The 12,328-nt window shown below is 48.0% G+C and overlaps 1 protein-coding gene across 1 annotated transcript in view; it reads right to left on the reverse strand.

Annotated features, from left to right (window-relative positions):
* Positions 1-4,684: 4,684 nt before the first annotated feature.
* LOC129354868 (zinc finger protein GLI2-like) overlaps positions 4,685-12,328 on the reverse strand; it is a 58,157-nt gene continuing 50,513 nt past the window's right edge. Inside the window, 8 exon segments of the mRNA XM_055024400.1 lie at positions 4,685-6,615; positions 6,618-6,752; positions 6,755-6,907; positions 7,044-7,398; positions 9,115-9,173; positions 9,176-9,374; positions 10,283-10,447; positions 11,903-12,052. Of these exon segments, the coding sequence (XP_054880375.1) occupies positions 5,108-6,615; positions 6,618-6,752; positions 6,755-6,907; positions 7,044-7,398; positions 9,115-9,173; positions 9,176-9,374; positions 10,283-10,447; positions 11,903-12,052 (2,724 nt within the window). The 3' untranslated portion in view covers positions 4,685-5,107.

The following is a 12,328-nucleotide window of genomic DNA, read 5'->3' on the forward strand; positions in this document are numbered from 1 at the left end:
TAATGATAGTGATGATGATGATGGTAATGATGATGATGTGATGATGACGATGATGGTGATGATGATGATGGTGATGATGATAGTGATGATGGTGATGATGATAGTGATGATGGTGATGATGATAGTGATGATGATGATGATGATGATGATGGTGATGATAGTGATGATGATGATGATGATGATGATGATGATGATGATAGTGATTATGGTGATGATGATGATGTGATGATGATGATGATAGTGATGATGGTGATGATGATGATGATGTGATGATGACGATGATGGTGATGATAGTGATGATGGTGATGATGATAGTGATGATGGTGATGATAGTGATGATGATGATGTGATGATGACGATGATGGTGATGATAGTGATGATAGTGATGATGATGGTGATGATGATGATAGTGATGATGGTGATGATGATGATGATAGTGATGATGATGGATGATAGTGATGATGATGGTGATGATGATAGTGATGATGATGATGGTGATGATGATAGTGATGATGATGGTGATGATAGTGATGATGATGATGATAGTGATGATGATGATGATGATGATGATAGTGATGATGATGTGATGATGACGATGATGATGATAGTGATGATGGTGATGATGATAGTGATGATGATGTGATGATGGTGATGATGATGATAGTGATGATGATGGTGATGATGATGATGATGGTGATGATAGTGATGATGATGATGATGATAGTGATGATGATGATGATGATAATAGTGATGATGATGGTGATGATGGTGATGATGATGATGATAGTGATGATGATGATGATGATGGTGATGATGATAGTGATGATGGTGATGATGATGATGATGATGATGATGATGAGATGATGATGATGATGATGATGATGATGATGGTGATGATGATGATGATGATAGTGATGATGATGATGATCTATTGACTGATGAAGGACCAGAGAAACTATCCGTGATGGAAACACTGAATCCCTCTAGAGGCAGACTGCCGGTCGCCATGGCGACCAGCTGGCCTGTCTGCAGGTGAACTGGTTGAAGGTTGCTGGTTCCAGTCCAACCAGCAGACCTTCATATTTCCACCCCGCCCCTGCAGGGCCGGGTCAGAAACCCCTCCAGCAGATGGAGGCTGTTGGAAAACAGATGTTATTCTGCAGCAGGACAAACGATGAATATGGATGATTGATTGGTTCACGATGCCAAAGGTCTCGCTGCTGATTGGCTCTTCAGTTTCCTGCTGAAGCTAAGATTAAAAACTACAAATATTCCTCTTGATTTCTCTGTTGCTATTATTGTGCCTGATATGTAATTGCTGGTTTAAATTAATGCATTAAACTCATGAACTGGTTAATATTTGATAAAGCAGGAACAAACAAATCTGTGCTTTTTCCTCATGTGGCATCACACTTCCTGAAACTTTGTAACTGACGGCCATCTTGGCGGTTGGTGGCTCAGCGGTTTGAGTATCGGCGGTTTGTGGCTCAGCGGTTTGAGTATCGACAGTTGGTGGCTCGGCGATTTGTGGCTCAGCCGCTTGTGTATCGGCGGTTTGAGTATCGGCGGTTTGAGTATCGGCGGTTTGAGTATTGGCGGTTTGAGTATCGGCGGTTTGTGTATCGGCGGTTTGAGTATTGGCGGTTTGAGTATCGGCGGTTTGTGTATCGGCGGTTTGTGTATCGGCGGTTTGAGTATCGGCGGTTTGAGTATCGCGGTTTGAGTATCGGCGGTTTGAGTATTGGCGGTTTGAGTATCGGCGGTTTGAGTATCGGCGGTTTGAGTATCGGTGGTTTGAGTATCGGTGGTTTGAGTATCGGTGGTTTGAGTATCGGTGGTTTGAGTATCGGTGGTTTGAGTATCGGTGGTTTGAGTATCGGCGGTTTGTGTATCGGCGGTTTGAGTATCGGCGGTTTGAGTATCGGTGGTTTGAGTATCGGCGGTTTGTGTATCGTCGGTTGGTAGAAGGCGTCTCTGTTTGGTCCAACATTTCTCCTCTATAGAGCTCCGTTCCCCAGGATTATTCATTGGACCTGAGTTAATATGAAGCAGCCGACGACCCGCAGGGCTCCTCTCCGTCTGCAGGAAGGTGGCCGTATTGAAATGAGGAGTCCGGTCTTAATAATGCATTCGTCCCTCAGGGGCCACCCAGGCAAGGAGAAGTCTTCCCTTCTGGAGGAAATCAGAGTTTCACTTTAGTTTGAATCACCTTAAAACGTCTGCAGCCTTTGACTCGCTGCTGTTCTCGGTCTGAAATGATCGGGATGATCCGGAGTCGTCAGACGTGTCCTGGTCACCGTCTCTGCATCTGAACGGCGTGCTGGGCCTCCTGACAGGCCGTCATCTGGCAGCAGACCCAAATGGAGACAGACAGACTCCAGCTGCCAGTTTGACCACAGATTTCCCAGATTAATGCGTTGGTGCAGCGGTGGGGGAATTTACATACCAGTCTAATAGAAACGAATGAGACATCAGCGAGCGGCCGGCGTTATCCATCATCGGCGCTGACACCGGCTCTCTGCCTTGTTAGACCGTCACATGTGTGATAATAAGGCAATAAGGAGCGCAGAGAGCAGGATGGAGGAGGTCAGAGGAGGAGGAGGAGAGACTCCTTCAGCTCTCACGTGCTCCCATTAGCTTTGCTCCTAATCAGGTCCACTTCACTGCTTCTCTGATTCACAACGTTAGGAGGTTAAATACCAGTAAAGAACCTTGAAACCAGTTCTACAATGGACTGGGAGCCACTGCAGACTCTGAACCAGTGAGGTTTACTGCAGCTGGAACATAAATCTCTGTAGCTGCGTCTCCATTAACCACAGAACAAATTCACATGACAAAAATTTTGATAAACAGTTTTTAAACTGGGATTAGGTGGTTTCTCAGCCGTATCTAAATAGATGAACCTGAACTGAAATGGAAACAGTTTTTTCACATCACAACAGACGGATGTTACTACTGCCAGAAACCATGAAGAAGAGGGCAGGAAGTGGTTTGTTTTTTTATGAACGTCTTTTAGCTCATAATAAGTTTTGTATCTTTTCAATTCTGTTTTATTGTAATTAGCAGAATATAGACAAATATTTGATTAATTCTGTAAGTTCTAAAGTTTGAACCAAAGGGATTTTGAGAGAATGGTTCTGGTTCTCCAGAGCTTTTCTGATCTGATCCAATTGTTTGGTTCAGTGTTTAGAGTTGGGCTGTGAGTTTCTGTCTCTGAGGTTTGTCCGGATTCTGATCCGTCTGTCGCTCGGGAAGACAGAGCCGCGTTTCATCAGCATAGCGCTGAATATTAATGATTATCAGATCACTGTGGAAATTTGGGTAAATAATGATCTGTTTACTGTCAGAAATCAAATTGTTGATAGTTTGATTCTTTCGTTTGTCAGGGGAAGTTTGGTTCATGGCTCCAGAGAACCAGTGACAGTTTATTTTCAGCACAGATTTGGATCTGCTGCTTCAGATTCACTTTATGCTTCTGGTTTGCAGAGGTCAGATCTGCTTCGTTGGAGTTTCTCATTCACAAACATCCAGAACTTGGACATTTGAACCCGGCTTCTAGTTTGTTTTATGCTGGAGGGATCCAACAGGAATAAATTCACCTGTTCAAGTTGAGCTGAACTGCTGTAAATCAGAACCTGAAGGATGAGGAGCAGAAACCCTGTCGAGGCGTCGCCCCCTGCTGGCAGGTCCCTGCAGGTCAGCTGGAGGTCAAAGCCACTTGATTCCAGCGGTAATGAAAACCTGTCTTACATCTTCCTCAGCCAGTTATCCCCTCCATAAAGCCTGGTGCTGCAGATGCATGGTCCCTGCTAGCTGCCTGCGCTTCGTGGCTGCTGCAGCCTGAGGCGATCCCCCCTCCTCCACATCTCTGAGAGAATAAGGAAATCCAGTGGCAGCAGCAATCACAGCCTGCAGATCAAACGTATCCTCGGCTGAATTAACTGACACAGTGAAATCATTTGTTCCTGTGAGCGCTCGGCGCCGGCTCTCCTCTCAGCTGGTTTGTTTTATGTGGTTTCAGCAGCCGAGTCCTCTGGGCTGCTCTGTCAGAGCTAATATCGGACAGCGCTGAGGCAGAGTGCAGCAGAGTGCAGCTCTGCACACGTCGAGCCTTTTCCTCTCCGGTTAGCCTCCTTTTTCATCAGCGGAGGAAGCAGCGTTCACATTCTGCCGGCCGAGGAAGGCGAGGTCAGGGGAAGTTATTTCAAAGAGGTCGCAGACTGATGTTGGACAAGAAAGGAGAGAGGAAAGTGCGTTGTCTGCACAGGCTGCAGGAGCGGGGCTTCAAAGACAAAAGTTTTGGTCCTGAATTATTGAAGCCAGCAACACTTTCTTCTCTGCAGGAAACAATCAGGGGATGAACTGGTGAAGAATATTTAGTCGGAGGCGGAACGGAGCACATGTAGCGTTATCAGAGCCGAGATTCAAACCGCTGGCTTCACACCAGAACATCTAAACGGGTTAGAAACGGCGCGCCCCGACACAAAGACACTCAGAGACGAAGAGGAGAGTTCTCGTCCAGTCAAGATGTCCTCCACCTCGTGGGAAAAGCAAATGATTCCAAGGTCCGTCTACCAGATCCTGTTGTGCAGCCTGTCGGGTGCAAGCATTTTATTCTGGAAGAGGCTGGACTTGATTCATTGCCCTGAAGTCGTGAATGTAAAGGAAAGAGCCAGAAAGACAATTAAAAAATCCATAATTCTTGTTTATTAAAAATGTACAAATTGTATTTACACAGAAAGCAGGAAGAATGTAGAACAGGAAGAGCTGCAGTTTAATGATGGATTTATGTCCCGGTCAAGTCCTCTGCTGCTCCTGCTTCCAGACGCAGGTTGGTCACAGTCAACCTGTCAGAAACTGATTCAGGAACATCATCGCTGATCTCTGAACCCGTCGTCTTGCAGTCCAGGCTCATATTTCCACCAGCAGGCACTTCAGTAGGATCACCTCTGTTCATTGTTACATCATATTCACATCCTAAGGCAAGAACAGAAGTATGGCTTTTGGTGAAAAGTAGAAAATAATTTACAGCTGGATGAACAAGGACACATGGGAGACGGATGAATACAAAGCACAGTTTTTAGTCCACAGTTTGATGTCCAGACTGTTAGCTAATCAGGTGAAGGAACTTGTTCTCCTCAGCTAGGGCGCTCAACAGCGAGCTCATGTCCCCCACGGCCATGTTCCCGGTTCCCGTCGGGACCGAGGGCAGCGCCACCGAGCTGCGCGGCGTGGTGAGGCGAGACGAACTCTGGGAGAAACTCTGGACAAGTCCTGGACTCAGGGTTCCTGACATGAGGCTGGAGTGATCCCCGTCGTCCAGCATGCTATCAAAGTCTATCTGAGGGTGCTCAGCTGCAGTCCTGCTCCCCTGGTTGTCGGTTGGAGCAGCTGAAGGAGAGCTCAGCAGGAGGGAAACGTGACAGTCCAGGTTCCCGTTGGGCTCCAGGACTCGGATCTGGCCCGTGTAGAACAGAGCGTTGTCCTCAGAGATGTAAGGGAGTTCAGAAACTCTGCTGAAGGAGAGCTGGGATTCGTCTGGTGGCTGCAACACCTTCGGTTTTGAGGCTTTTGGAGAGTTGGGTTCTGTTGGTGGTCTCAGCTGGGGAGGGTTCTGATTCCTGGTCCGGAAACCAGTCATGTTACAGTTCTGCTGGTCTAAAGTCATGGTGGATGAATCACAACTCTCAGTTTTTATGTGTGCTGCCTGAAGTTGACCAAAGTCCATGTCAGCTGGCAGGATGTTCCCACAGGGTGGAGCGTTGCCGTTCCTGTCATAGGAACTTTGACTGAGCCTGTACTGAGGGCTAGAAGCTTCATTGAGGTTTGAGGGTTGCTGGAAACGGTGCTGTCCAGGCTGCTTGCCTCTGTTGTTGAAGTGTTGGACTACCTGCTGGTGGGAGGTCCCACTGAAAGACCCAGCGTTCTGGTTCTGTTGGATGACAGTCAGATTCCCACGTGGATCCAGCCTGGAATACTGCTGGGAGGTGTCCATGGTCCACTGTCCTCTTGCAGCTCCGCCGTGTGGTGAGGATGGACTCATCAGTGGACTCTTGTTCGCCCCATCCAGCCGGCTCTGGTGGAGCAGCGGCTGCTGGCTGCCGCCAGCTCCGTGGAAATCTCCTGGACCTGAGGGATTCCCATTGCACCTTCTTGTCTGCATGGTGATGAACTCCGAAATGCTTGCTGGTTGTAGGCTGTGAGGGAAACCATGGGGACCAACATGCGGTTGCTGGGATAAGTGACTGTGAGCCTTTTCAGGAGGGGGATGAGGCTGCAAGGAGACTCTTCGGTTGAGTGAGACCATGCTGTTGAACCGATGCAGAGGAGGCTGGCTGAGAGGACGTAAAGGTCTCACAGGGTCACTGGCTCGACGGGGAATGTTGGAAGGAACTTCATGGGGCATCAAGCTCCGTTCCTGGCTGAACTGTAAGGATCGGAGCCTGTTTTTGGATGAGTACTCGTTGAAATCCTTCAGACATGATTGGTCTGGGTGTGGAAGAGGTGTTGGAGGTGCACCACCAGTTGCAGCAGCATACTTTGCCTTCAGTTGGTAGTGCTGGGCTGGGGTCAAGGTGAGAGGGCTGGCAAGCCCAGGCCCGCTATTATTCCCCCAAACTGACTGGCCTGACTGGAGCGCCGAGAAATATCAGCAGAGATGGGGTCGTAGGAGTCCGCTGAGCTGATGTTCGTCAGGCGGTTGGCAGCAAACTGTGAAGTTTGGCTCGAGCGCCGAGTGGAGAAACCAGGGAGATGCCTGAGGAGCGGCGGCTGAGCGTGTAGACCGAGCTGAAGGTGCTGGAAGCGCTGTCTCGGCGCTCAGGAAGGTTTCCCAGCAGAGTCGTTTTGCCAGAGCCGGGGAAGGAGGCTGGATCTCCACACAGACTTGAATTTTCCAGGAGGGACCCTGAGAGCAAACAGAAACATTACCCATGATGCACAGTCTCAGCAAATCTAGAACTTTGAATTTGGATTATTTTGGCTTCTTGTGTTTAAAAGTCTGACATTTTCTCCTGATCATTCCTGGCATGATCCAGACTCACCGCTTGTCGGTATAGGCGGCAGCGTGGTCCCTGGGTGAGCAGGGGGTGTTGGGTTGTTGGCCCACCGACACGAGTCCCGTACCGCCTTCAGCTTCTCCTTCTTGAGGTTCTCCAGGCACTGGCTGCTGCTCAGCTGCTTTCTGAGATGGAGGCCGACCGCTGCGACCCCGCCAGAGAAATCCACAGAGTCCAGGAACGGCAGGTCGTCCAGGAACGGCAGGTCGTCCAGCGCGCTCAGGTCCCCCAGGCTCCCCCCGCTGTGCCCGGCTGTTTCTACTCCACTGTCATTGTTGGTGCCAAGTGGTGACGGCTCGCTGCTACATGATGACTGACCGCCAGGACTGGACTGATGCATCTAGGAGAGACCGGAGCTACGCATTAGAGAGGCTGGGATACACAGAAACATCTTGTCCTAAAAACTGTTTTCTTTCTGCAAAACAAAGTGGAACAGTAGGGAACCGGCATGTTGAGCGGCCTTTTATCCTCCCCCGCCTTAATTGTAAATAATGAGTGTTTTCTGGGGTAGGGAGGGGAGGGGCTCCACAGATTACAGGCTCTCTGAGTCTGTCTGTGAATTTCAAATGTGCAGGATGAAAGGCTGAGTGGAGCAGCGACCATCATGAGATGGTTCAACCAAACACTGCAGCATGCAGCTGGAGGTTCTGCTGCAGCTTTCACTGCCTCTGGTTCACTGCCTCAACACAGCGCCTTCATTTCTCCACTTCCACCAAACAGCAAGCGGACCCACATGGGTCCTGATGCAAAGCCAAGACGTTCTGAGGAACACTAATAAAGCAAAAATAATAAATATGATATCAAAAATACACAAAGGCAATGCAGTGTTGTGTAAATTAGTGAACATGCCCCCTGCTGCCCTAAAACACATGAAAACCTCATTAAAAAAGGAAAAAAGCTTCATTTAAATAGAATTTCTGAGTGAAACAGAAACTCTGATCAGTTCAGATTAAAGGCCTCAAACAAAACAAGCTTTTATTTTCATCTTTTCCTTCTTTCTACATATTATTTCCTCATTCTGCTATCCAACCTGCAGTTGCTCCTGATTTAACATCCCAGAATGGAGATGGCTGGGAAAAGGCTTTTCAGAAGTCAAACCTTCACTTCTGGCCTCCTGGAGTCGTTCAGGCCTGGAAATATATCTGCAGCGTTTTATTCCCTCCTCTACATATGATCATAACCTATGACCTTTACGTTCTTCTTCTTCTGCGCGTGCGGCTCGCTTTACTGCGGTTGCATCACTCAGTGCATGAACAATCATATGAAGCTGATGAATAGAGTTGGTCATCAACACCTGATATGTGAATACAGGTTTTCCATGAACGTAATGAATGAGGATCTTCTAAGTCTGAGAAAAGGTGAACCTTCCTGTCTTGCTGATGAGCGACGGTAGGATGGAGCACGGGATGGATGGCTGGTTCTAGATCTGTGTACGCTAAAGCTGTGGTCATCATTCTGGACCCTCCATGCGAGTCGCCCAGAGGCCGCTGATCGCCGATGACATCACTGCTGCCGGGATCAACGGAGCACAAACAGAATGGTGAACCTCCAGGAGGAACCTCCAGGTGGAACCTCCAGGAGGAACCTCCAGGTGGAACCTCCAGGTGGAACCTCCAGGAGGAACCTCCAGGTGGAACCTCCAGGTGGAACCTCCAGGTGGAACCTCCAGGTGGAACCTCTAGGTGGAACCTCTAGGAGGAACCTCCAGGAGGAACCTCTAGGTGGAACCTCCAGGTGGAACCAGAACCTTCTGGAGGGTCTGCCTTCAGTTCTAGAAATGCTTTGAGAATGTCAGTGGAGGAAAGAAGCTCCTGGGTTTCCATCACGGCTCAGAGAACGACCTGAGCTCCTGGTTAGAAATCGGAGATAAAATGCTAGATGTCCTTGAAGTATGAGGTGAAATGGTGACGTAATCTAAGGTCAGCTCACCTTAGTAAAGTCTGTCCGTTAGGGAAGAGTAAAAGCAGAAAGACATGGAAAGCATCAAGCATTTTGCTTTAGATGGTTCACTGTGCACAGCGCTGGCATTAAGACAGAGTTTGTGTGTCGTTCTCACCACAGGGTTTTCTGTCTTGATGGATTTCATGTGCAGGAACTCCTCCGGGACTCTGGGGAGCTGTTCTGTGACGGCTCCCTGTGTATCCTGCTGGCTCTCTCGTTCTCGCCGTTCTCCCTGGTTGGTCTGGGCGGCAGGTCGCTGCGCTGCCGCTTGGTGACGTGGGCCTCCGGGCCGTGGACTGTCTTCACGTGCTTCCTGAGAGAGCTGGGGTCCGTGTAGCGCTTGGTGCAGCCCGGGATTTTACACACGTACGGTTTCTATTGGAACAAGTTATATTCAGTTTATTCATACAGTTCACAACGGATATTATCTTGAGGCGATTTTAAAAGCAAATCATTTTAAATTAAGTCATATCTACATTCCAACTGATCCGTGAATTATTTAAAGTAGTTAATAAAGGATGAAAACGAGAGACTAAGTTCTTCAAGTACAGCCAGTTGAGTCTAAGGTAGCATTAAAGCTACAGATTATAACTGAAACAAAACATATTGTTTTACCTTGAATCTGTGAAATGATCTGCCTTCTCCCACTGCTATTTAGAAACAACCAATCAGAGGCAGGAGGCGGGTCTTAGCGCTGTCAATCATGCGTCTGTATGTGCTCTGCTACGCTGCAGCTAGCATAGCTTTTCATGAATGCTAAGTCTCGTTAGATTAGCCACTGATCTGGTGAATAATCAGTTTTCCTGTAACAGTAATTAGTTTCTCTGCCATTAGCACATTTAGCAGCGAATTCACCAGGATGATTGGCAGCACTAAGCTGCTTCTCTTGGCTCTGATTGGATGTTTTTGGTGGTTAGTTGTGTTTTTTCTTCCAGATAGCGATAGCAGCTCAGAGAGGAGTCAGATGAACAGATTAATCTGTTTTACATCAAATCTGTAAAATAAGTCATTTATTTCAATGGTTGCATTTTGTAGCTTTTAAGGCTCAGTGCCAGCATGTGTACTGCTGTAATGATCTGATCAGTATTTCAGATCAATAATCTGATCTCAGTCGATGATTTAAAGAAACTGAGTCAGTGTTTTTGCTGCAGTGGTTCTGATCCGAGCCTCCAAGTCTTCACAAATGAATTCCTGTCAGTTTTTAAACCACTTCAATCGGTTCGCACATCCAGCCGTGTGATCAGACCCATAATGCATTCTGTGTGAAGTCTGAGCCTCTGCACCTCGTTGGAGTGCGTCCGGTTCTGGTGCTTGGCCCGGTCCGAGGCGTTGGAGAAGGCCTTGTTGCAGCCTTCGTGCTCGCAGACGTAGGGTTTCTCCCCGGTGTGAGAGCGCAGATGGGTCTTCAGGTTCTCCAGGCGGGAGTAGGCCTTGGCGCAGCCCTCGAACTGCAGAGGGGAGAAAATTCATGACAGGAAAAACCTTGGCTTGTCTGATTGTTGTTGACTTTCTGTTTTCCTCTGAAAACATGGAGGAGCTGAGAGGAAACATCGCAGATCAAACCGCTCACCAGTTTGTTCACCAACATCCTCCTTTTTGTCAGACAACTACCTTTTCAATTATTTACATTATTCTCCAGCAGAACAGTTAAATATTCTGTTTTCCAGAATATCTGAGGGAGATTCAGCCTTTATTTACAATCATTCTGAGCCCAGATTCGTCTCTGCTCGTAAGTTTCTCTGTTTTTCTTCTTGTAGAGTGGATCAGATTCACAAACACAGGAAATAAAACCACCAGATTGGCTCCTGCTCAACATTTATGAGTGAATCTGTTTGTTCCTCAGTAAAACTCCTGGACTGACTGACGAGGCGTTTCAGACAGTCTGATCCTCAGAGTGACTCTGGATTTTAGACCTGAAGCATTTCTCTGAACATTCCTGTCTCTGTTGCTCCAAATGTTCCACACAGTGATGCTGTTTTATTTTGCTAATGTTTGTGAACTCGCTGCAAGGTTTCTTGGTGCTGATTGGCTGTAAGGTTTCTTCCTCTGGATGTATTCATTCATACTACGACACATGTGGAGCCTAAACTTTTAAAATAAGCAGCAATTCTGATAATAATGTCAGAATTATTATCCTCCCTCTGATGAAAAACATTTGATGTTTCTGTGGAAACGAGTGAAACTGTTCATGCTTGTTTTGCTTCTAAAAGTTCAAATCAGTCCATTTTAAGTTTCATTTTAAAAATAGTTTTTTCCATATTTGTTGAAGCTGTTTGGAGACGGAGGATCGATTTCCTCTACTGTCTCCCAGTGCGAACTAGAAACAAGCAGTCAGAGCCAGGAGGCGGGGCTTAATGCTGTTAATCACCACTTTGGTCTCTGGTATGCTGCCGCTAGCAGTCTGTCCTGAATGCTAAGGCTAGTTAGCATAGCCACAGATGATGGCAGATAAACAGTTTTCCTGTTATGGTAACTGGTTTGTCCACCATTAAAACATTTAGCAGGGAGTACATGAGGATGGTTGGCAGCGCTGAGCCCCGCCTCCCGGCTCTGATTTGGGTGTGTTTTTTCAGACAGCAGTAGCTGCTCAGGAAGATGGATCTGAGTATCCAACATGCTGACAGTTTTAGCAGAAACATTTTTAGAAAGTTAGAAACTGCAGCATGGTGTGATTTCATGAGGGACAGAATAATCCTGACCTTTGCTCCTGTTTTCAGAGGAGGACCTGATGGCTAGCAGCGTATTCAGAAAGCCTCCATGTTAATAATGTGATGTGATGATGTGAGGGATCAGGATCCTGGGTGATCCTCTGTCTGCTCGGCTGCAGTGAATGCTTGGTGTTGTTCAGGCCCCTGCTGCCCCGGGGCTGTTTGGGGGCCCGGCGGGAGCGATCCGTTACCCACCGTGCATTTGTGTGGTTTCTCCCCCGTGTGTCTCCTCATGTGAACCACCAGCATGTACTGCGCTTTGAAGGGCTTCTGCTCCCGCGAACAGTCGTCCCAGCGGCACACGAACTCCTTCTTCTCGCCGTGGATGTGGTCGTTATTGATGTGCTGGGGACACAGAGCAGGAAGACATGAGGCCGTTGTGCAGAGGGGGTCCGCTCTGGACCGTCAGCCTGCGTGTTTCTGGAGAGATCAATCTTATCAGAGCGAGTCCCTCCGGAGCGCCGCGGCGCACGCTGCGGCACACGCTGCGGCACACGCTGCGGCACACGCTGCGGCGCATGCTGCTAATGAGTCCTGATGCTCAAATCTTTGGGAACCAGAGACCCGATCTGACAGCGAGGAGGAAAATATGACGTTTTATTTCTCACTTCAATCAGTGCT

This window comes from Poeciliopsis prolifica, unplaced genomic scaffold (assembly GCF_027474105.1).
Source record: "Poeciliopsis prolifica strain line A6 unplaced genomic scaffold, Auburn_PproV2 SCAFFOLD119, whole genome shotgun sequence".
NCBI lineage: Eukaryota > Metazoa > Chordata > Actinopteri > Cyprinodontiformes > Poeciliidae > Poeciliopsis > Poeciliopsis prolifica.